This window comes from Camponotus floridanus, unplaced genomic scaffold (genome assembly GCF_003227725.1).
Source record: "Camponotus floridanus strain SB8 unplaced genomic scaffold, Cflo_v7.5 scaffold21, whole genome shotgun sequence".
Lineage (NCBI taxonomy): Eukaryota > Metazoa > Arthropoda > Insecta > Hymenoptera > Formicidae > Camponotus > Camponotus floridanus.
Genome location: NW_020229337.1, coordinates 2,172,524 through 2,198,612, shown reverse-complemented (window position 1 = coordinate 2,198,612; position 26,089 = coordinate 2,172,524). Strand labels below are relative to the sequence as shown.

The 26,089-nt window shown below is 34.9% G+C and overlaps 2 protein-coding genes across 9 annotated transcripts in view; both read left to right on the top strand.

Moving 5' to 3' along the window:
• Window positions 1–147: 147 nt before the first annotated feature.
• LOC105252766 (thyroid adenoma-associated protein) lies at window positions 148–5,323 on the top strand. 3 transcript variants are annotated; one of them, XM_025408471.1, is made up of 14 exons: window positions 148–379; window positions 523–658; window positions 734–1,372; window positions 1,468–1,574; window positions 1,668–1,977; window positions 2,062–2,307; window positions 2,389–2,745; window positions 2,839–3,117; window positions 3,191–3,388; window positions 3,475–3,659; window positions 3,736–4,291; window positions 4,416–4,569; window positions 4,640–4,899; window positions 4,979–5,323. In XM_025408471.1, the coding sequence occupies exons 1-14, from the start codon at window positions 291–293 to the stop codon at window positions 5,282–5,284; spliced, it is 3,822 nt and encodes a 1,273-aa protein (XP_025264256.1). In that variant the 5' UTR covers window positions 148–290; the 3' UTR covers window positions 5,285–5,323. The 3 variants fall into 3 exon arrangements, with proteins under 3 accessions (XP_025264256.1, XP_025264255.1, XP_019883565.2); XM_025408470.1 differs by having other exon boundaries at window positions 518–658; XM_020028006.2 differs by lacking the exons at window positions 148–379; window positions 523–658 and having other exon boundaries at window positions 865–1,060; window positions 1,158–1,372.
• A 1,961-nt stretch (window positions 5,324–7,284) lies between these two features.
• Window positions 7,285–26,089, top strand: part of LOC105252767 (uncharacterized protein CG43867) — a 64,633-nt gene continuing 45,828 nt past the window's right edge. For 5 of the 6 annotated variants that reach the window (XM_025408482.1, XM_025408485.1, XM_025408483.1 and 2 more), the window contains exons 1-2: window positions 7,285–7,628; window positions 12,473–13,761. In XM_025408482.1, the coding sequence (XP_025264267.1) occupies window positions 12,742–13,761 (1,020 nt within the window). In that variant the 5' untranslated portion in view covers window positions 7,285–7,628; window positions 12,473–12,741. Of the gene's footprint in view, window positions 7,629–7,653; window positions 8,043–12,472; window positions 13,762–26,089 lie in introns of those variants that run through there. The other variant, XM_025408481.1, reaches the window with a different exon arrangement.

Genomic DNA, 26,089 nt, shown 5'->3' with positions numbered 1-26,089 from the left:
AATCGGATAAATGGTTATTGATTAATAGAGAAATTAGCGAGTATCGGTAAAAGCGATTTATATATATACATATTAAATTGCACTAAAGATAGTAAAGATGGCATTATATGGATGTGTCAAAAATGTATGTAAACAGAGTTTTCCAACCTAGAAAGATACACGTTGTACATCACGCTGTACAATATTGCTGATTTAAATAATGCAGGAATTAAAAAATATGAGCGAGGAGGAACTTTATAAATTATTAAATGGCCTAAGAATATTGAAACAAAAGGGCGAATTGGATACCGATGACAAACTCGCGCAGCAAACTCTCAAATGGCGAAATACCTTGGAATACTATGTCTTGGAAACATGTATCAGACATTACAGCGAAAAGGTAACATCTAATTTCCAATCAACAGGAACTCTTTAATAAGAAAAAATTTATTTTATAAATAATACCTATTTTTTTAAATTCAAAACGATATCAAAGTCAAATAATAAATAGTTTCACATATTGTTTTGTTTTACACAGTGTAGATTGGAAACATTGGCACTCTTAGTGGAATCAAAGAAAAGTACATTACGTTTTACACGTATGGAGCTTGATACAATTTTGTTATTTTTGAAGTATAATCTGTGTGAAAAAATGGAATATGTACCCTTTGTCAAGAAGGTACAAGATATATTGACATTATATTTTTGTTCTATCAAAATTCTATGTAACTTAAATTTATAATTCTCTTTATAGGCTTTAAAGCGATTAAAAGATAGTTTGACTGTTCTGCAGAGACAACTGACTCAAGAAGAAAACATGAGAAATCGTTATAAAGAACAAAATAATCTTATTGAAACATATGAAAATGCTTTAGCTTTATCTTATAAAACTTCTGAGGAAATTAAACAAAATATAATGGATTACACTATATTTTTTATAAACTTGCGTGAAATTTGTGTCGACAATTTGTATCCAGATGCAACGTACAGTCGTAGACGGTCCAGTTTGCAAATCCTTTTACTCATGCAACATCTTTGTAATGAATTTAAAGATATAAAATGGACTGGAGAACAAGCCGAAGTAATATTCCAGTGTTTATTGCTGGACACATATGAACCAAATAAGGAAATGGCATATCAAATATTAAAGCTTATAAATCCAATGTTATTATGTTTAGATTTGGAATCTCAGGTTCAGCTAATAATTAAAGTTGCTCTTGAATTAGGTAGCAGCATACGACCTATAGACAGTGTTACAGCTGCATATATGTTGAAAGTATCTAAATTATCTCCTGTTATAAGAAATATACTTTGCGATTATTGCAGTGCAGAAGACAATATGATAGAGGCAATAACATTACAATTAGTGTTGCTATTGTATAGAAAATTGCATGTATGTAAATCAATCCTTTTGCTATAGAAAATTTATAATTAATCAATTTTTATTATTAACTTAATATAATGTCTTTATTACTCTTACTTTTTCAGGAAGCATTAATTTTAGCAAAACAAAACATAGGAATGGCAATTGTTAAATGTTCCTTATATGGATATTTATTCTGCATAAGAAGTTTGCTTGCTGATTGTGATTTAAGGTAATTAAGAGAAAAGAATGTACTGTTTTTGTAAATATAATTTTGTTTGCAAAATTGTTTTTGTAAATATAATTGATATGTTTTTTTTTATAGAAGTGCAGGAACAGACAATTTATGGCGAAATACTATAGCCAATATCATATTATTGAGTTTTGAATTAAATCATACTGTTTCTGTGATAGTAAATAATTCCTCACCAGAAGGGCATTTACCTATGGACTTGAAATCATTAAATTTTAATGACGATACATTATTTCCTGAGAAAGAAACTATAACACCGCAAATGGTATTACTGTGTTCTTGGCGTACCGTTAAAGAAGTCAGCCAATTGTTTGGGCTATTGGCTAACAAGGCATCAATACAAACTGATGAATCTATAAACGGATTATTAACAGAGGAACAAGTGAGATATATATAAATCTAGATGTGCACATTTTAGATATACATATTTTCATAACTAAATCTTAATATAGTAATATGTTAACAGATCAAGCATATAATGAAACATCTAGTTTTGTTATTGTGTGAAACGAAACATAGAGGTGCATTTGAGCAGGCATATGTTGGTTTCTATCAAGTATGCGCACGATTGTGGCGATTAACAAACACGACTTTAAATGCAAAACCTATACATTGGTTGTATGATATCTTAATAGGTATCACAGGATTAATGCCAGGATATTCGAAATTATGTGCAACAAGAAGAAGCGCAGGAGTACCGTTTATGATACAGGTTTGGGCAAAAATGAAGAATGAAATTTTATCAAACAAAAAACTTTGGAAAAGATGCTAAGACAAATTTATCTTAAAATAGGCAGTGCTATCCTCAGAACCAAAAATCCATGATAATTCAAATGTGTCTGCGTTTCATTCAGTTATGAATATTTTAATACAATTTTCGTTGCTCGAAAACACAATTAGTTGGCAAGAAATAAAGTGTATAATGTATAAAAATACAATATTTTCCAAATACGAGCATTCAACGAACTCAATAATAGAAAATAGTAACAATTATAAGGAAATTAATTTTGATATAACCGAGATAAAAACTCATTCTATGAACATTCTTAGAGCCTTATTTAGACATTCTCAACTCGGAGATATGGTCAAGAATTATATTGCTGATGGTTTAATAGTGGCATTTAAAAATTATGATAGTAAAACATGGGCGGTAAGCAATGGCTCAATTATTTTGATATGAAAAATATTAATATTATTCGTATTTGAATAATTTATTCACAAAAATAATTTTTTTTAAATATAGGAACGTAATGCGGCTACATTATTGTTTAGTGCGCTTATAATTCGAATTTTTGGCGTTCAAAGAACCAAGGATCATATTAATTTGACGACAGATAACAAAATGACAGGCAGAATATTTTTCGAAAGATATCCTCATCTCCTGCCTTTTATTCTGAATGAATTGCAAACTTTTATATCAATTAATGATACCATGATAAAATCGAATGTGCAAGCAATTTTATTATTATTGTCACGATTATATATTAATTATCATTTTGATGGAACAGATATTGCTTGGAAGGTAGTTATAAAAGAAATCCAATCTTTTTGCTGTTTGTTAAAGATGAACAATATAATGACAGGTGTGTTTCTAGATAAACGAGTTTGTTAATTTGGTATCGCAATGCGCTAAAAGCCCTGTGTATAAAACACGTGAACTGGCAGCTAGAGCATTAGTGCCGTTTTTAACAGAGAATACAGCCTACAGTTTTGTGAAAAAGTTACTATTAGTTTTATGTACAGCGCGAGATACTCGCACCTCAGCAAATCTAATACATGGATATTTATTACAGGCAAGCAAATGAAATTTAATAATTGAATAATTCAAATATTAACTAGAGTTATTAAAATATTAATTTCTGATATTAAAAATTTGTAGATACTAGAGATCTTAACAAAATTGCCATCTATTCAGCTGTCAAAATCTGACGTTACAGATTTTTTAAACACAACAGATTGGATTTTGGAAAGATTAGAAAAAGGAACCAATGGATTTGGTTGTTTTGCTATAGCTACTGTATACATTGATATTCTTCATAAATTATACAATTTAGATAAAAATATGTAAGATAATCATTTCGCGAGATCTCTATAATTCTTGAGATAAACTTCTTTTATAAATTTTTTCATCTTTTTTTAGGATCGAAAGCTGTAAGATGGAGAATATATTACACAGACTGCGACAACACTTAATCGAAAAAGATCTATTAAGAAGAAGACCAGGAGAACAAATGTATAAAATATCTGCAATTAAATTTATACTATGCGTCGGAAAACATTCGAATTTCTTACAAACAATGTACAATGGACAAACCGAAGCATTCAATATATATTCGCAGCTTTTGATCGTGCCAGAGGCAGAGATACAAAGTATCGCTTGGAGCACTATTTTCGAAGTACTTAAAAAAGAATCTTGTCGGCAAAAAAAAATATTGAGTAGTTATGCTATTGATGCGGTTGCTGATTTTACTAAAGATTTACACAAATATAATCCCAAGCTGCAAGATACAATTTTCGATTTCTTATATAACTGTCTAGTGGATGCAAATGAATATTGTATTGCCGATAAGCGTAAAATTTGTAACTTGGTTACGAGAAAAATGCACTCGCATGATGTGAGCAATATATATTCTCAACGTATTTGTTATTTAAGATTGCTAGGCAAATGTATGGTGATATTAACTCACGAATTGAAGGTTTGCTGATTATTTTGCTCATTTTTATTATTAATCTTTTTTTGCACAGATTGTTTCATATTTTTATATTTTTGTTATATTTCTTTGACATCTTTGTAACACATATTTATATGTTTATTTTAAGAATGAAGAGTTTAGAATGGAGGATGTAGAAGATATCTATAGAAAAGTCTGTGACAGCAGTTGGATTGGTTCATTATGTAAAGATTTCAGATCGTCGGTTTTTGACATATTATATGATCTTTTTAATAAGGACAATATTGATTCTAAACATTGCCGTAAGTTTGAATTGATTATTACTACAATTAAATTAACGTAAAAGTATAATATAAAAGATAATGTTTACAGATTCCATACTGGATTGGTGGACAATGTTGTTACAATTGTTGGTCGACGATAATGCGAGTATTCGACACGAAGCATCCAAGTTAATTTGCAAAATTGAACCGTGCAACGAATTGGAGTGCATCGAGAGTATTCTGTCGATATTTTTCCAGAAGTTTAACGAAACAGTCGCTAATAAATGTCCCGAAATAGCGATAAGCGCTCTCTTTTGTTGGAGCATTTCGTTATTAGGGGATGCAGATTATGAAATGGACGAAACGGATGTAAGTGAATTAGTTATTAGTTATAATTAAAAGAATCCAAATTTTATCGTTAAAATAACAATTTGAATGTTTGCATCAGGTATTCAACAAATGTAGGAACTATGATGTTTTTGAACCTGTGAAGATATCAGAATTATGCTTTGGTTTTACAAAATCGATAATGCAACGATATCCTATTAATAGAACGTTATCACCGGATGTTGTGAGATGGATAAATTATCGCCTAAATACTGATTTCTCTGCATCATCATCCTTTAAGGATATTGCACACAATTATAGAAACAATGTCCCGATACTCGAGAGGAAACTAGATGAAATTCTAGATCCGACATACAAAGACAAATTATTGCAAATTTTGGCATGTGAAAAATATATGTCAGTGTAATGTAAAAAATTCTTACACATCTTTGTCACATAATCCTGTATCTAATTATGTATATAAATACATAAATTTTATAAAATTTAATTGAATTTAATGCAAGAGCATATCCTGAGCGAAACAAAATATGGCAAAAATATATTAAACAAGAAATGCAAATTTTAAAACCATTCTTTCTCTGAAACATGGAAAAAGTACAATATTCTGTATATAATGATACATAAAAGAGTTCCTTCTTTCCTCTCTTTCTTTTCTTTTTTTGATTGTGCATTTCAATATTTTTCATTATTTTCAATAATAGAAATTATATTACTGCAATATTTCAATGATTTTTTAATAGCTATTAGAAAATATTGAATTCTGCTAATATCTAAATTAATTAAATATAATAATTGTGTTTGATTCACCTTCAAATCGCAGCATCCTTTGATAAGCTTCAAATCAGTTATGGAATAGTTACACTCCAATGTCAGCAATCTGCTTTTCGTTCCTAGAATTATTCAAAATTATTCAATATTCCTTATTATATCTCCTTTTGTCAGCAAATTGCATTAAAAATATAATTAATGTACAATGATCATTAAAAATTAATTATCATTCATCATTAATTACATACATACCGTTAATTATACGCTTTAGGTAATGATGACGCTTTAGGTATTGCTTCGATATTGATTGTTAATATGTTTATAAAAACACCTCAAAGTTTATTTCTCTCTGCATATTAGTTTATTTGCACTTTTATTTCTTTTTTCTTTTACTTCTTTCTTTTGATACAGAAAAATTAAATATACACATATGTAGAGTTATATTTTGAATTACACGTAACTAAATCACGCATGCGCAAACAGAGCTATGACGTATGCAATTAAGGTGCATTCAATAGCACGACTGTTGATTGAGCAACTGAGTAGCAGTCGAATGTGATTGGTGGACTCAAAAGTAAGAAACCAATTGGTCGCGTTACTGAACGCACCCAGTGCTTCGATCGATATCTCGAAAATTGCGATTTCTTCGATATTGCGATTCTCGAAGCATCCTTTTCGAATCGCAGTAGTTTATTCACGGACCGCGATGCGAATCACATTCCGTATTTTTCGTGATTGTTATTCTTGAAAAAATAAATCTCGCGAGTGAAGAATCATCGAAAGTATCTTATAAGTAACATAAACAATCGTGTGCAATCTTAATACGCATCAATATAGTTAGATTTTGATATCCATCATCCTGCATGTATATCGAAATCACATCCTATTCTAGGACGCCATATTTCGCCAAAAGTACAGTGAAAATGCAATTGATGCACAATCATAATCAGGTATGCACATATTGCTGATTTATAAATTTTTATTTTCATTCTTAATGTTTCTATCAGTATCATTACTATTACTAATTTTATATTTAATTTAATATAAGTAATATATATATTATTTTTTAATATTTTTTTGTCTCTGAAATTATCTAGAATACTCTTTTTTTAACATTTTGTCTCTGAAATTATCTAGAATTACCCTTCCTCCCGAATTATAATGTATATTATTTATTGCTTCCATATCATATTTCATTTGATAAAAATAAATAAATAAAAATCATGCATATCTAAAAATAATGTTCTCTCGCAAATTACAAAACTATTACTTATTTCTTTACAATTCCTAATATTTTACATATATATTTATGTCCAATATATATACATATAAATATATAATATATATAATTCTTATGCCCGGTTGCACCAACATTATTCTAGCTTTAAGTGAAACTTAAATATTTATTTATTTAGAAAGAATGATAAAGATAGACATATATTTAAGTCTCGATTAAAGCTAAAATAACGTTGGTGCAACCAACGTTAATCGAGACTTAATATATTAATTATTCCGTAATAAAAATATAGAGGAAAATTCGGGACGAGCTTCGCGCGACGGCCGCGCGGCGTCGCCAGCGGCGGCTCGCCGCGCCGAAGCAGGCCGAGTCGGGCCGAGCGATGCCGACTCGCACGCGTATTTCGCGACGCGACGTGCCGCCGTGCGAGTATACTCCGTCGTGCTCGTGTCCTTTTGTATTCCTCGCGTTCTCGCGCCGTGACCGTTCGCTTTTCGCGCGCGTCGACGCTCGTCGCTCATGTCCGACTGGTGACGGCGCGTCGGCGCCGCTCCCGCCGGCTCCCAGTCTCGAAAAAAAAGCCGAGGCGAACACCCTCCCTCGCGCCGCGCCGCGCCGCGCTCCTCGACACGGTGTTAAACGAGTGGCTCGGCTCGCGACCAAGGAACGGAGGCATGGAGTGCGTTCAGTGCGCCCGTTTCAAATTGTCACGGGCCGTTACCTCAGCCCCAAGGTTCGCAGCAAGGTGAGTGTGCGTTCGCGTTTCTCGTCGTCGAGCTTCACCCGCGAGGAAAGGGGATTCGCGAGCGGGAATCGCCGCCGAGAGAGAAAGAGAGAGAGAGAGAGAGAGACGGCTCTCATACACCTTCCTGCTCTCCGCCCCTCCTCGCCGCTCGGTACCTGACCTACTTGCGCGCGAGCTGTCATCCTATGGTCGGTACCTCGATACACACGATTCCGGCTGATCCGGTCCTTCGGGGCGTAATATACAGGTCGGTCTACCTCGCGGAGACGAGCCAGCTGGGCTCGGAGGCTGTGCAGAAGAGGGGAGAAGGGAGGCAGATACGGAAAGCATAAGAAGAGACACGATGATGACAACGACGACGACGACGACGAGAGGAAACGGGTTTGAAAACTGGCATCGCCGGTCGATCACCAGGTGATTCCCGAGACGCGTCACTTCCCGAGAACGGAATGTTAAAACAGTCCTCGCGCGATCGACTAACGGCAATCTTCTCTCTCCTCGCCTCTCTCTTTCTCTTTCTACGCGTCGAGTCGCTCTCGTCTCTCATCGCTCTCTTCCCTCTCCTCTCCTCGCGCTTCCTCTTTCTCTCTCTCTATATATCTTTCCCCTCTCGTGTCTTCTTTCCCTCGAGAGAGAGAGGTCATCGGTCTCGAATTCATCTTTTGTCCGCGCACAGAGGACGCGTTTTCTCTTTCATCTCTCCCTCTCGCCTTCTCTCTCCCGCTCCGTCTTGTAACGAACTTGTCGGCTTTCTTTTAACGAATGTCCGCGCGCGTGAGAAATTTACGAGCGCTTCGCGGAATCGAACGCGCGTCGCGCCGCGCCGTCGCGCGTCGTATCGACGTCACGTCGCCGGTGTCGCGACGACGATGTTTTTTTTCCTTTCCCTCCGAATCTTGGGCGAATCGGAGATCTTTACGATGAACCGATTTCGAGAACGATAAGAACTGCTGAAGTGACAGCTCGCAGCTGTTTAATGACGAACGCGGATAGAGAAATTACCGTTGTTAGTCGGAATGGTACCTTGGACTAGACGTTATTAAAGATGAGATGACAATCATCACTTGGTTTTTCTTAAAAAATATTCTGCTACAATAGTAATCTTCTCTCGAAAGTTATATAATTATTAACGTGAAAATAATTATTAACTAGAAATTATAATTAAATATATAAATTTAGTTTGTTTATGAATATCATTTAATATTGCACACTTTTATTTACGTTAATATACGTTATTATATTTAAATTGCTCCTATAACATTTTCTTGTTTCCTTTGAAAATCATACGAGTTTCTTAATTTTTTGCGTTTCCACAAATTTATCATATTATATGGATACGTCAAATCATCTTCAATGTCATATCATATTAGTATAAATTAATCCTTACTCCGTATAGGGAGGTCACATGTCCACCTTTGACTATTTCGCTTCATATATTTGCAATAAAAATATATTAAATTATTTTATAAATTTATTATTTTTTTGGAAGGATAAAAAGGTGTACAAATTTTTCCAGATTTTTTCAACATTTTTATCCTTTAAAAAACGTGTCGGACAAAAGTGACCTTCTTGTCCTCACACTTTAAAGGTGCCAAAAATAATAATATGATATAAGGGATTAATATGATACACTTGATTATCAACAAAACTTTTTAAAAGCCACGATCCAGCGTCAATGAACCTTAGATATTTACATCGTAAACAAAACACCCTCCTTCATCGTGACGCGTAAAGATGATGGATTTTGAAAATTACCAACGCTGTTCTTGTCACGCATCGATCTCTCAATCTCGTCGTCGAGGCGAAAATTGTCGCTCGTGTGGAAAATCGCTCGTGTACGAGGAACAACGTTCTCTCTTACGTACAATGTATGCATACGTACACATGTTTCACGTGTCGGTCGTCTATTTGTTTTGCCGCGCCTGTGCAGCTTGTAACGCGCCTCGCGGCAACGTCATTTCGACAATAACGTCGCGCGATCACGCGACCACAAAAGCCGGATAGAAGAACGTACGCGTAATTTATGCAAAATGCGAGCCGCGCTGGCCGAACAACGCTGGCTACCGCTGCTGCCTTCGTGATCGCCGCTAGTTACGCAATGACAAAACAGCGTTCTAACAACGGCAATTGACTCGATACTTGTCGTTGTACGTACTTACACGTAGCGTAGCCGCGGAAAATTTTTCCGAAATTTCCCTCGCGCCCATCCCGTCCCTTCTCTCTGTCGTTAATGATCGTCTCGTTATTATGATAACGCAATTATTATAATAGGAGGATTATATAAAGAATCTCAATTATTCGAGCCAATTATATGTATTATATGTATATAAATCGCTTCGTGTAATAATTGGATTGAATTTCCTATTAAATTATATTATTTAGACTGTGTGATTGATGCGCGTGCACCCGTAATCATAAGCATTTGTATATGTTTCACGGTTATCTCATATTTCGTATACTGAGAAAAAAATTGTAAATTTGAACATTTTCAATTATTATTTTTTTAATTGAAATATTTATATTGATTATGATATATATTATATATATTATTATATATTTATATTAGTTTTTATTTATTTAATATTGATTTAAATATTTATATTGATTATTATTATTATATTTATATTATTTTTTTATTGAAATATTTAAATTAAATAGATGTCATATTAGATTTAAGATTAATGTAGATCAAGATGTATTGAATTTAAATACTTAAATATTTCAATTAAAAAAATAATAATTAGTTGTAAATATTTAGTCAAATTTACAATTTTTTTTCTCGATGTAGAAATAATGGATCTTGTTCTTTTTGCAATTTTTTCGCGATATATTGGCAGCTTTCTTGATAAAAAAAGTAACACAATTTTTGTCCTTTCTCAGTGGAAATGAATGATTATTCTTTTAATATTAGTTGAAATGTCAACGAAAAATTTACAAAATTGAAGCTTTATGACTATTTCTAAAGTATTTTTGTTAAATATCGTTTCACTGGAAATGAACAATATATCTTCGTTTGAAGCACAAGGACATCGTTGATGCTTGACTGAAAATATGCATTAATTTTCTATGAGACTTTTTTTTTAATTTTGTTCTCTCATTTCTCGTTTCATACAAGTCGATATTCCATGCAAGTTTTCAGATTTTTTAATGCCACGATACTTTTACGATCAGCATGAAAATCTTACGTCAATGAAAGTCTTCCTCGTCTCGGATGAGGCTTTACTTGGAGAGTATGCGAGCGGCTCTCGGTGATATAAAGGGTGTCTCCTCGTAAGAACCTCCGAGATTGCGGAGGGCTTCCGTCTCGCCTCGTATAACCCGGAAATCGTTCGAAAGTTAATTTGAAATTTATTCATGGACACCACGGGGGACCGCCAAGTACCGCCTACATACAGGGTATCTTAAACCTGGTGTAAGCCACCCTTCTCTATGGCTATGAATTCTTTGATTGATCTACCTTTTCCTCAGCAAAAATACCGACGCACATTATTATTTGTCGCGTTTCTAATATTATATATTTTTGTGACATTTTAATTTTTTTAAATTTTGTTCAACTAAAAGGCCTGTATTTTAAATTAAATTCAGAGCAAAGTTTTACTTCCTTGCATATTACAATTAGTTTACAAAAAGTGTTACTTTTAATATTTTTTTAATGCAAAGATTATTTTTATACTTGCATCATATAAATGTAAATGGAACTGTCTTATAATTCCGTTAAAAACTAGAATGAATATAAAAATCGCATAAAGAAGAGGTCATTCGAGAAATTAACGACAAATTTGCGAGCAGAAATTAGGTGATATCGCGACCATTTAAGGCTAATTCACAGTGTCATATATGTTACGTGTCACGACTTACGAGTCACGACTTGTGTTACATCGCAAGCATAACGTGTTGTAATATATCCCCGAGAAAAAAACTTGATACATATTTATCATCGATTCTCTCTTACAACAAGAGAGATATTAATTTTCTCTATATGTGTAAAATATGAAAATATTTTTAATAATGAAAATGAGATTAAACTTTTTAATTTTTAATTATAAACCATAGCAATAGAAACATTTTACGATGAAACCCTATATAAATCTTATTTTTCCTTCAATTTTTAATGTTTTTTTGGTATATTTTACCTAAGAAAAAGTATTTCTCCTTTTTCACTCTTTGAAACATATAAGATCATTTCAAGATGCAGCTTTTTTTCGACACTTACTTTTTTCCGTTAAGTTTCCAAATTTATGCTCATCATCTACTTCCTGCGGCGGCTCGCAAAGACTGGAATTTTTCACGAGCGGACTCGTCCGTGTAGTAATTGCAGAACGAGACGCATTGCGCTCATCTACTCCCTTCATCCGGTTTTTCATTTGCCTCCTTTTAACGTCGACCTTAAAATAAACTTTGCAGCCCTGCGTGCCATCTTTCCGCGTCGCACTTTCTTATCCTTTTGAATTTCTATCGTCGAAACGTTAAAAACCGGATAAAAAACGAGTAGACACCCCAAACTTTTTCGCATTTTTATTAATAATAAATCTATTAATATAACTCTATTAATATAATTTATTAGTAAATTAATTTTATATAATTGTCACGACGTTAAAAAATGAAATTATTAAATTATATAACGGATAATATAAAAAGAGTACTACATAGGGTTATAATCTATATAAGACCTTCCAGAATCCAAGTCACGCAGTTGACACGACATCCCTAGTAGCAATTCACATAAAAAAAAATGGTGCTCCCATCGGCGAAACCGTTTTTATGATATCATCGTTCCTTTTTATTTTATATCATCTGGATTCCATAATATTTCTCTAAAAGGAAAAAAATCTCTTTTTCCACAGATCGCAACGCAAGTTCGAGGCCGATGTCGCGAACGACGATGACCGTACGAGCGTGTGAGGTAACAAAATGGCGAGGATGAACAGCCTTCGTATCACGAGCGTCGATGTCGAGTCGATCTCTCGCAGGAAGAACGCGATAACCCGAGAAGGGAAGAAGCACAAGCGCGGATCGCCAGATGCACCGAGGATCCTTCGACAGGAAGTAGAAGTAGGCGGGCAGGAAGAAGCGTCGTAATAAGAGGCGACGAGAGCAAATCGCCAACAACGAGATGGACGAGATACGTAGCTCCTCGTCGTCGTCGACTCGCCGTCTCTCGCAGATTCTCGATCCGATCACAAGGCTGGCCAGCGACTTCGGCTCCAACTCGGCGCCCTGCAGTCCACGGCTGGGTGCGCGCGTGCATGACGCGGGTAACCAGTCGGGTCCAGCCACCGGCAGCGTCTCGTCGTCGTCTCGAGCTGGACCGAGCGGTACCGCGTCGACCGGTGGCTCCAATTCCGGTCCCGATAGTCCGCGGCTGTGGCCGCGACAGATTCGACAGGCGCCCACGCCACCGCCACGGCCCAGGCACGTCGTTACCACCAGCGCAGGTGTCAGCACCGTCAGCATTGCCACTAGCACCTCCTCCGTTAACATTAATAACAACAATAACAACAACAACGCGGGAAGCGGTGCCGATGGTGACGCGCCATCGTCGGCGGTGATACACGCGAGAGACTCGCCCTACGTCAATGTACCAAATCTGTTCTTCCACAAGGATAAGAGCTTCGCCGAGAGCGTCAGGGGTGCCGGTTACATCGAGCTCCGCGAAAAGCCCAAATGTAGCCCGTATGATTTTACCTCCGAGCCGAGCGGTCACGTGGAGTACGCGGACAAGAGAACATTCGTTACTCCGGTGCAGTCCGATTTGGCTTACGACGTCGGGAAGGAGCCCGGTAGTCCTCTCTGTAGGGGGAGGTCGAATTACGATCCGGGACCCTCCAGTGGCAGAGGCCACTTTGACAGGGCGTTTTCGTTCTCCGGTAGACAACCATCGGAGCAATCGCCGGTTACGCGGATGTATGAAACGGGCAGATTGTTTGTCGATCCGAGAACCGCCGGTGGCAGCGTCGATATAAAGAGGGAGAAACTGGACGTCCGGCCCAGCTACGTCACCTCCAAAAGCTTCGACGGATACACAACGACGGTAGAGGAACTTAATTGGCAGGAGAGGTGTTTGGAATTGCAACTGGAGCTACACAGGAGCAGGAGTCAGGCGACCAGAGTGAGAGACATGCTCCGAGAAAAGGTGAGTTTAAGCTCACGATTGACCTTTTGCGAAAATTAACTTTTTAGCTGTAAAGCAGTTTTTTTGATAAATTTGAGATAAGAATAATTATAAAATGTTATTATTTTCATATCAATTTACACGAAATAGCAATGTTATTTATAAATTAATCGCAAGAAGATGGATTTGATGGATTATTTTCTCTCAATATAAACATTTGTTAAATAGCGTTTTCAGCTAAAGAATTAATTGTTATTCCATTGTTTCCGAACCATGTCAGAAGGAAAATGAGATAATTAATGATAGGACAACGGAGAAAGACGGGAAGATAAGAAATACATCATTTATCTTGTTTAATCGCGTTAATATCCATTCATAATGAAGGGTCGATAGTTGAAACGAATCTCTCGTCCACGTCTGGTATTCCTCTCATGCGATATGCGCGGCATACGTTAAACAAATTGCATAAGGATAGGGAAGGGGAAGAGAGGGGGGGAAAGGGGAGGAAGGGGAGAGCAGTCTAAGTACGGGAAACCGAAATATATATCTCGTCGTCCGAATTAGTATGCGCGATCACGCGCACCGATTTAACGCCGTCACTCTAGATAAGGCACATAGAAGCATCGCGTTATTCAGCCGCCGGTCTGTTTCTGGCTCCTCGAAATCCGTTACGTCGATCATTCGACAGAAACAAGCTTCCCCGGGCGAGACTTAATACGTTTGTCAGTTTGAAAGACATACATTTTGCCGGATGCCTCGCGTGGGTAGATCTCTGTGTGATTCTTTCACGCGTTAGATAAAAGCTTGCAAATGGATATACAGATATGTTCGAAAGGAGATTTGCGCCTTGCAGATAATTTTTTAAATATTAATGCACGCATACGTGAGAATTACGATGCGTTTTTACAGGAGACGGAGGGGGTGAAAGATGAAAAGTTATCGCGGTTCCTTTGCTCCGCGAACTGAAATAGGGGAAAAAAGCTGTCCTCTTTCAGCCCGCAACGGTTTGATCCCTCGATGGTATGTTCGGGTTCGTTCATTCGTTCGTTGGTTAGGTTTATACGCGGCTTAACGCAAACAAACTGCCTTGCGGAAAAGACAGCGATGCCGCGTTTCGCGAATGAACGTGTACGAGGCGCACACGTTGACGAGGATCCAACGTCAGGCCGGAAATTATACGTCCGCCTCGTCGGACACGCCGTAATATCGCCAGTTTTTTTTTTTTTTTGCACCAACTTTTCCACAATACATGTCACCCCGCTCACCCCTTTCGTCCCCCTGGTCCACCCGTTGCTGACTGAACCGCGTCGTTCAGCATTATTTTTATTTCTCATCGGCAGAAAAAGGATCGAGAGCTAAATATAACAAATCGGCAGACCATATCGCGGAAACATCCGTATAGCGGATAAACGGGTGATATTATCCCTTTCTACTGCAGTTGCGCAGGGCAGATTTTACGGGACAGAAGCTTGTGACTTTTTGCTATCTTTGAAACTTAACAAAGCGGAATATACACGTATCGACAGAGAGAAGGGTTCATAAATTACTGACTTACTTGGAATTTTTTTATTCCGCATTTATGATAAGCCTGAAAGTATGGTTTATTTAATACGCGAAATTTAGTAAATTGTTTTGAGAATATATTTGAAGGAAAAATTTAGTGATTATTATTCAATGTCAGAATTTGTTTTTAAATTGTCAGAAATTTATTAAAGTTTGTTTCTATGACATGTTGCTGACACACACACGTAGTTAGTGAAATGCAAAGCGTAATTATCGAAATAATATATTTATCAAAGACAAGGTTCATAAAGGACCCCGCAGAATCCTTATGGAAAATGGCTTTCGGTGAAATTTTCTGAAACTTTGCCATATGATAGTTCTTGATGCGTAGATCAAAAGTGTCAATGGACACATAGTCTGAAAAATTATAGTTTTTGAGTTACAGCTGTTTGAAGTTGACATATGTTTATATATATATATATATATATATATATATATAAACATATGTATACATTAATATACATGTAATTGTAAAAAGTATGTAAATATGTACATATGTAAGTAGGAAAAATATATATAAGCATAGTTATGTATATATAAAGCTCCATATACTACTTTATATGATCATATTGCAGCCTTATACTACGCAAAATCACCAACTTCAAACAGCTGTAACTCAAAAACTATAATTTTTCAGACTATGTGTCCATTGACACTTTTGATCTACGCATCAAGAACTATCATATGGCAAAGTTTCAGAAAATTTCACCGAAAGCCATTTTCCATAAGGATTCTGCGGGGTCCTTTCCGACTTACTTGAGATTTTTTATTCTGCATTTATCCGATAAGTGTTATTTAATTACGCCAAGTTTAATAAATTGTTTTGAAAATATATTTAAAGTAAAAATTTAGGAATTATTATTTCATGTTAGAATTTTAATTTTTTTCTAAAAACGCTAAGAAATTTATTTCTATGATATTGACACACGCAGCTAGTAAAATTTAATTGAGCGTGATATATCAATAGAGAGAAAGATTTATAAATTTCTCGCTTACTTGAGATGTTTTTATTTTATATTTGTCCAGTAAAATGTCTGTCTAAAAATGTATTATTTAATATACGAAATTTAGTAAATTATTTTGAAAATATACTTGAAATTATATAAAATTTAGTGATTATTTAATGTTAGAATTTTAATGTTTTTTTTTTAAGACTATCAAAAAAATTATCTTATTTATTTCCTTGGCATTGCCGACACACGCAGCCAGTATATTTGATCTCGGTATATTTCCTCTTGCGGTAGATCTCGTTGAAAGCGGATGCTGTTTATATTATCGAAGCGGGGAGCCGCGTGCCCCTGAGCGCGTGCAAAATTCAAGATGAAATCCTTGATGTATCTTGGGGCCTACCTTCCGCACGAAAAGGATCCCAAACGGATTTACGAGCCGAGGCAAAAGCTTTTCGTACCCCTGTGCGAATAATCTCAGTTTTAAATAATAAACATTCTTTTAATGCAAAAAAAGATTTAAAAACAAAACGATTATTTATATGCATTAATTTATAAAATGTTTTCACGTAAAAATTTTAAAATTAATATATGAGAATTTAATTGCACAAGTAAAAATTTAAACCTTGAATTCTAATTTTACACTTCAACAAAATTTTACTTTCAAGATATTTAGTTTTGAAGATATATATGATGTCTAAAATTTATATTTCTTTTTCTCTTGATGTTGTATTTTTGTTTTGAAAGAAGATGATCCTAGTATTCGATATTCTCTCATGAAGCTAATAAAAGTGAAACATTCTGGATGGTATCTGAGTAAACTCATTAAAATTAAACTTGCGTTTGTTTAATACATGAGCTTATCTCGTTCATCGTTCACAGCACATCGCTTATCTCTCACATTTTCCGATGTACACATGGTTTAACGCGCGTGCGAACACGCACGAGGACGCATATACCGCGTTGTATGGCGGAATTGAATGGAGAAAGGAGAGCGAGCAGAATCAATTGTGGATTATAAATAACGGCTGCGCTCTGAGAGAGCTGGCCGTGACGTCTCATTATCTAGGCAAATACACAATACACATAATGCGGTATACCGACAGAGGGGGCGGGAGTATTGTTCGAACGTGCATGTTACCCTATTGAATTCCATATCCGAGCGACGTGTGCTAACAGCTATCACGCGCTTGCGTTATACAGAGTGTCCCAGATCTAGTGGTCCATCTTCCATTCGCAAGCTCGTCGATATGAAATCGATGTTTCCTTGCCGACAATATCGGAGAAACGTTTTCAACATCGGCTTTAATCGATCATTTTAATTGACTTTCAAATCACAAAATTGTTTAATTAAAGGGGCTTTATTATCTGTTCGAAATTTACTTTTGCAATTTCTTCGAAGTTCTTTATTTTTTATTAGTTCCCTATAAGTTGAAAAATATTTTTGTCATGAAAAATCAATTTCAATTTCGTCAGTAAATTTCTACAAAATCCGCGCTAAATTTAGAACACTGTGTATACATATGTAGCTCATATTAATATTGATTCCTTGGATGGTAGTAATGGAAGTCACGTCAATAGAGCTTTCGAACGCCGATGCGGACTTCAAAGGACGTCAATATTGCAATATCCGAAACAATTATTTCTGCATGTTTACTCGCGTGCAAAAACTTAATAAGCCACTTTAGTAGAAGCCACAGAGTAGAAAACTCGCTTGTCTTAATCCATTATCGTCTCGTCGGGAAGAAACTAAATTAACGTAGCGGGAGAAATATGCGGCATTTTAATATAATCATGCAATATATAGAATAAACTAACGAAAATATATTAATTTGCCGACTACAGTTTTATTAGACGTCACAGGCAGAATTGTTTTTTTTTTTTTTGTATTTTTGTATTATTTTATTTTTTTATCTTTTTATTTTATTTTTTCTATATAATATATTGTGAGAAAATCATGTATTGTTCGATTATTCCTCGTATAAAGTGCACAATAAAACTTCAATGAAAGGGGTATAAAATATGGTGTGATAAAATCGTCCTGCGATAATTTAATTACTCTCTCTGATAATGGAACGCTTAATATCGACAATCGGTTTACAATTAAACCGATTAAAATTACATTACGTAACATCGATTACTGCTGTTTTTTCTATACCACGCGTTTTTACTGATTTTCACGACGACGAATTTTCAATACAACGTAGCTTTTCCGGGAACCTAGTATCGATTTTGCGTTACTATTGAAATTGCAGACTTGAGAAGAAGAGAGTTTTCTACTTCTTCTTTTATTATACATATACGTTCTTTTTAGACAGATTCTTCTTTTACGAATGTGCGTCCCTTTTGGGACAATCTCCCCAATTTTTTCTAATTTCCTACATCAATTTCCGCGCGGAAACTTTCAAAAATTGACGGAATGGCTGTCTAACGTGAAAGAGAAAAACACGCGATGGGGACAAGACAAATAAAGACAGATAGTCGACACATCTCTCTATCAATACAACGCATACGTTCGAATCTCTCGGGACCTATGCGAGTCGGGACACCGGTTAACGTTACCGTGTACGTGAAATATCCGCCATTATCTTGATTTGTGCGCCTACCTTAGTGCGTACGCCATATTTCGATCGGTTAATTCGTCGATCGACTTGCGCTGCGCTCATAGTCCTTAATTTTTCATTCTAATGGATTACCGTTGTTGGTTTTCGCACGTGCCGCCACACTATTGCCATGGCATCGATATGGTGCTAAAGCAATTGGTTTCTCTACAATCCAAGACATTTATCTTTCGATAAATATCAAAAATATTCTATTAATAATTCTATAAATATTTCTAATTTAGTTTTGTGATATATTGATAACATATGAGCACAAAATATATAATATAGTTTCATGTTTTTACTGAACTTTGTATTGAGAAAGGTATATCTAAAAATATATAAATAATAATATATCTTATAATATATCTATAATATATCTATAATATATCTTTTATAATAATATATTTCTAATATATCTTTAAATTTTTTTCTCAATACAAAGTTCAATAGAAATATGAAATGGCGCACAATCTCGAAAATCAGTATCGTATTGTCCCAATCAGTACATTGTCGTCCTTGATTCCCTCGATTTCGGGGTAGACCCCAATCAACGTGATTCTACGAAAAATATGATATTTATAGAAATTCAATGGAATATTCCTTTATATTGTATAGTTATTTTTATGCTTTTCTTTCGATATTTCTGTCCATGAAAGTGATACAAAATTTTCCACAATCTTGCAAGTAAATTTTTCATCTTTATCTCAGAAAATGAATTTTGCTTCTTCATTTTATATTTAATATTCCACGTTGAATATACGCGTGCGTGTGTTAGCTCTAATCACGTTAAAGTATCCTTTGCAGCTTCTATCAATTGGTATTCCGTCTCTATTGTAACACGACGGAGAAGCAAAGAGTACAAATGTATATGTCTACGCGTGTTTCTGTGTTGGTTTGATAAAGTAGTTAGACAGAGCAAGACAGGGAATTACAATCTGCAAAGTTCTCGTAGTAACGGGCGTCTGTGTCGGATAGTGCAGTGCCAAGAGCCGCGGACATTGTGTCCAATTAGTAGTTAAGCTTACGCGAAACTTGGAGAATTGGCGCCGAGGATTAGGGATTCCATACTTTACAACGTTGGCGAGCGGTCTTTTTGAGCTGTAAAATCATTTATAGCTCTCGAGTTTTAGTTAGGTTAAAATAATTTCCATTTATGCGCTGGTTAAATAGCCTCGCGTATCATCTCGCGCATATGAACGCCATAAGTTCGCTAACTCTCTTAGTGCATTAGCTTTAGCGGATGAAACGGACGATTCAATTACGCGACAGCGGTCACACTTGAGAGCTCGATCCGTTGTACGGTCGGCCATGAATTTTAACTAATACGGTTAGTTATGTAAGGTCAAGTGAGCTAATTGAGATCGCCGATTAAATGGAGCGACACGATGATTTTTTAATCGTAAAATTAATGCTCGTTATTTAAAGTAAGTATTTTGACAAATTTATCTAATCGATGATCAAATTCTTGAAGAATAAAAAAAAATCATTAATTCTATCACCCTGAAAGCTTATTGTGGAGAATAGTTCAAGAAATCTTAATTATATTTTACTTGATTGTTCGTTACATATTCTATAGATTTATCACATGTAAAGAAATGTGAGAATATAAGAGATATAAGATGTGTGATGTTATCAATATTGACAATAAATTTTCAATAATTCAGTTAATTGCTATTTATTCAGATACACATCAATATCATTTAATGATTAAGTTTATTATATAAATATATTTGTTAAAATTATTTTTTGTAAATTATGAAGAATTAAAATAAATTTTAATTTTTTTTATAATCTATTATAATTCTATAACACATTTTGTTTTTTTAAAATAATACATTTTCCAAAAATGTTACTTATATCCAATATTGTTTAATAACAAATTTATCGTTTTAATTTATTTATTCAGATTTAAAAGAATTGATGTTTTACTTTTATTATTATTTTTTATGTATCTTACGTAAGAATATGTAATTTGAAATTTTTATTGGTATATTTTGAACACATTTAAGACATGCATCAAGAGAAAGCGATATTTCTTTTCATGTCGGTCTCTATTTCGTTTCTGTCTTGACTGTATTGCATAAACGGCGCCGCGATGCCGGGCATTCTGTCTGGCTATGAGAAAACTTGGATGCCACGAAGAAATTGCGTCCGAAAAATAGGAGAAACCATCGGTTAAACATACCCTTCTTGACTTTTTCACGCGGTCCGTTGCATTATCGTTTACGGATGGGAAGCGAGGTGTAGCAAAAACTACCGTACCTAAAACCTTCCTAAACTCTTTAGGAAACTTTTCGATCTCTTTTCAGATACATTTCTCTAAATAAGATTCTTCAGTAACGAAACAAAAAATCGGAGCATAGTAATGTCAAAAACAAATGTCAAAATTTACACGACAGAAATGGACAATCTCTCTTTTTCTCTGTCTTATAATTTTTATTTAAACAGACAGTCCATTTATCTCTATATATGCTTATAATTATTTCGCATTTCACGTAGTTTATATTATTTATTTTTAATGGAAATATATCTCAATTTTCAAATAATAATTTTTCCGATGACGAAAGCAATAATTCGATGTATGAGCCACTATTTAGCAGAAACTGCGATATATCAAGTCATTTTTATCTCGGGAAACATGAAAAAGATTTATGGCAATAGCTAATATAACATAATATACAGTTATTACAGTAAATATTTTATAGTTTCATAAAGAGAAAGATATTAAATTCCATTTGATGTCATTTCGAGAACAATCAAGATAAAGCTAGCTTGCATCGAATTTTTTATATATTTCGATCTTTTTTTAATATATTTTTATTGCCTCTTTTGCCGATGGCATTATTTCCTGTAATCTCTCTTGGACGATGACTGACGGTAACTGACGGTGATCGCTATTCGTCTTATTATTTGCCGTTTACTTGGTCGCTCGCTCCACGTCATAGAATCCGGGCAAATCCGCCTCGTCAATGTCGAGGTATGCGAGACCGAGCGCATTTCGGCGAGAATTGATTAAACCTGGTTTAACCCTTCGTTTGAAACCCCCTCGTGCCTCGTAATCGTAAATTGGGGCGGTTCTCGTACTTGTAGCGTTATATCACCCGCCTGAAAAGCGTCGTCTCTTTCCGCGCGCGACCTTCTTGAACTTAACTCGTAGGAACCTACTCAAGGAGCAGATTTATTCACGCACACATACACACGTGCGGGGGCGTTCCGTTTATTTTTACACTTACATTGTGGAATGGTATCGTACATCTAACTCGAGAATTTGCATAACGAGAATCGCGATCCAAAATAGGATCATCTAAAAATCCCAAGATCGACGACGAACGTCGTAAAATTACGTCCAATCTTGCATTTTGATACCTTGATACCACGTCACGAAACAGCTCGCGGAATTGCCGCGGCACGTAAATCTCGAAGAAAGGCGTCGCGTTAGAAAGGCGGAGGGGGATGGAAAAGCGTTTTCACAGTCGTGGCATATAAGGGCGAGGGATAACGAAGGGATCGAGGCACCGAGGGGTTGTTCGACCTGACGTACGATAAAGCTCGCGTGTAACGGGCCGGGACCGTGTTCTACGGATGGACTCTTTTTAACCCGGGGACGCACTAGACGGACCCGTTAATATCATTTGCCAGCCATGTCGTTGCTCATTCGACCGCGATGTCGCCTATCTCACGCTCAAATATAATAAATAACGTGGAATTTTAATAACTTTGCAATTTTGTTACGCGTCTTATCTGTGCCCTAGAAAAATTTCGAACCTTCATCTTATTGCATTTTATATATTTGTCTTTTTTAAAACAAGAAATCAAACAAATCTGAAATTTTACATATTTTTTTTAAAATAATGCATGAAAAAAGAATATAATTTTACTACAAAACACAATTTGTTTCTGTTCCGGAGAAATTTATATTTATTTATAAAATGTACTATAAGAAAATTAGCAAAAATTTTTTATTTTTTAAAATTATTTTTAAAATTATTAACGATTTTTTATTATTGTATATAAATAAACATTCAAAAATAACTATTTTATATTATATATATATATATATATATATATATATATATATAATATAAAATAGTTATTTTTAAATCGCTCTCATAGAGCGATTTAATTCGATGTTAATTCGTTCATTGCAGTTTTATTGTTAATCATCTTACTGTTAAATGGATGATAACATCATATATATTTCGCAGCAATTCATTCGAAAATCATCCTCTGGTTCGTTTGCCAACTGTGTAAAGTTTTATTGCACGAATAGTTGTTTTTTTCATTACTCCTACTTTCTGCTTGTTATCGAAGTTATTACTCGTTCTGCTTTCATTCTCTTTAACTCACGATAATATAAAATTCTTACGTTCGATAAGAAAACTTCTAGAGACTGAAATTAAAAGACATTCTTTGGCAACAGAAAGATTAAATAATTCGCGTGTTATTCTTATTTTTACGACTCATTAATAATGAGGTTGAATTTTCATAATGAATTTTCATTTGTCACGTGCAAACCATTTTACAAATTTGCTGCTGACATGCATAGAAAAGGAACAAAATCGAGACTTTTTGACAGAAAGAGAAAAAGAGCGGGGAGGGGAGGAAAAGGGAGAGCGGGGACTGACACGAGCCGCAAAAATGAAAGGACAGGCTTCGGTGATTAAAAACCCTTGGGTAGCAATTGATTTTTCTCTCGCGTCCATTACACCCACATCCAGACGATGGACATGGTTTATCTACAGGGTGTACGAATATCGACGAAGTGGTTATGCAAATTTATTGTGCATCGTTTATTAGCTAAATTTCAATAATTTCGTTCGACTTGACTGTGCACGCGTGTGAAATAACATTTTCAATTAAAGCATATGCGGACAACATTAATGAATTTTCGGTGTTCAATTTCCAAATGTTAATGTCCAATTTTATTTTTCCCTTATGTAATAATCTGTAATAATAAGTCTCTGTGTTATAATAATAATTCTTTGCATAATATACTCTCGGAGAATATTTTTAGAATACACAAATTTAATCTTTATTTACGTGTGAATTCCTTCCTTTTTCTGCGTGACACGACTGTGTTTCGATTGGAATATCCGTTGAACCGCACGATCGACCTAAAGCTCACGTCCGGCCGATCCATTTATCCCTGCAGAGAAAAACACAGAGGAAAAAGGCTCGTATTTATTGGCTCGAAGTCGCGACAGTTACATATTGCAACGCGTATAAGCCGAGCCTTGCGTGCGCAGCTCGTGGATCACGAAGTGCGTTTCATTGCTGCTCTCCTCTCTCGCTACTCTACGCGTCAAATAAAAACAACATTTACAAAAGTTGTTTAAAAAACGGATAGTTAGATCAATAAAACAGTTTTTATCTTTTTTTTTTATTAAAAAGAGAAAATATAATACATGTATATAGGTTTCGGAGTAATTTATCAATTAAAATATTGATTATTCGTTTTAATAATATATTCTTTTTTTAATATATATTTCTAACTTTATTATGCTCTTCTACTATATATTTTTTGCATATGAAAATAATTTTTTTTCTTTTTTAATTTTAATTTTAATAAATACTTTCTCTCTCTCTCTCTCTTTCTTTCATTTCTTGCTAAAAAATACTCATCAACAGTGCTACAGCTTGCACTGCAAGATACATGTTTCTCTGGAAAAAAGAGATCAATATTTTAAATTAAGAAAAAAGTGGAAAGAACACGCTAGCAAAAGAATATCCTCTGTTGGATTTGCAAGTCCGAGAGGAAGCTCGTTCCATTGTATCTTCCGTGAAGCATACATCTTCCCTAGTTCGTCTCGACTTCTCTATTCATCTTCCTCTCTCTTCCACGGCTGTTCCCTTTTTTTGTCTACCTCTCTTTGCGTTTACATATCGTCTGTCGACGCCGTCGAGTGCGACAAAGTAGAATTTCAGCACATGGTACTCTTTTGCCTTCGCGCGCACGCGATAAGGGTACTTTTCTCTTTTCTGGATAAAATTATATAGAGAAGGGAAGTAAATCTTTTGGCTTTATATAATCGTTGAAAGTAATATTGCAATTGGCATTATTTGCTAATGTTGAAATATCTATACCATATTTGAATAGAAATCATATTTTTTTAAATAAATATAACACATTGTGAGGGAAAATCAAGTGTCAAAAATTAATTTCAAAAATAAATAAGAGATGCTTATTAAAATTATTAAAGAATATACGTGAGTTTACATTTTGAAAAATTTTTTAAAATAATAATTATATATTTGCTCATAATGTGTGAAAGATATTAAGACTATATAATTACTTTTTAAAATAGAATATAATTTTTGAAAATGTCATGACGATAAAATAGTTTAGCTGTTATATAAACCGCAAGAAACTTTCGAAGTAAAGCAGAAGCAGCGGAATTCTCTTTGGCAGCACCGAGAATTTATCACGGCCACGAATCTCTCGATTCGAATCCAATTTTCGAGATATACGAGGCTATGCGCAATTTCCTACGTTTTTCGAATACGCCGGACTACGTTTCTTCTACTTTCACTTCAACCGCACATTCTTCCCCTTGTTTACCGTTCGATATTTGTCTGTCAAAAAATGATATAGCGATCCACCGTGGTTTAGATGAATAGAAACGCAAATTTTTCTTGCGCGTTATATGTGGTTACAAAATTTTTTGCAAATTATTTAACAATTTAGCACGATTCTGCTGTATAGATCACGCTTCAATATAAATGCACATTATTTTTTGTTTCTTATTAATTTTATTAATTACACCATTTTTTCTTAATAATTTAAAATATGCACAATTTTGTTGAATACACGTAAAAGGCCAGAAAAAATTCAAAACAGCAGCAAAAATCTGTTCGTCGCATTAATACGTTATCCAGATTTTGTTCAATTGATGACCATTAACAATGAAAATTATTCATAATTGTTTCCTTATATGTAACCTCACAAAAAAATAGCAAAAAAAAGATGTAAAGTATATGCGAATAGAATGATTACTTTTTTTTCTCGCTTGTAATATCCACTTTTAAACGCATGTCACTTTTTCACTCTGCAAAATTGCATAGTCGCCGTAATATAAAATGGATACGCGCAATTATCGTGAGCTCTCTTTGTTCGGCGCGTTGAGAGATTTTAAAAGCTTCCGTTCCAAGTTCGATTAACGCATCCCCTTTGTTTTTTGTCCAAAGTCCCGCGCAGCCCGACCGTTAGTCTCTCTCTCTCTTCCTTTATTTTGCGAA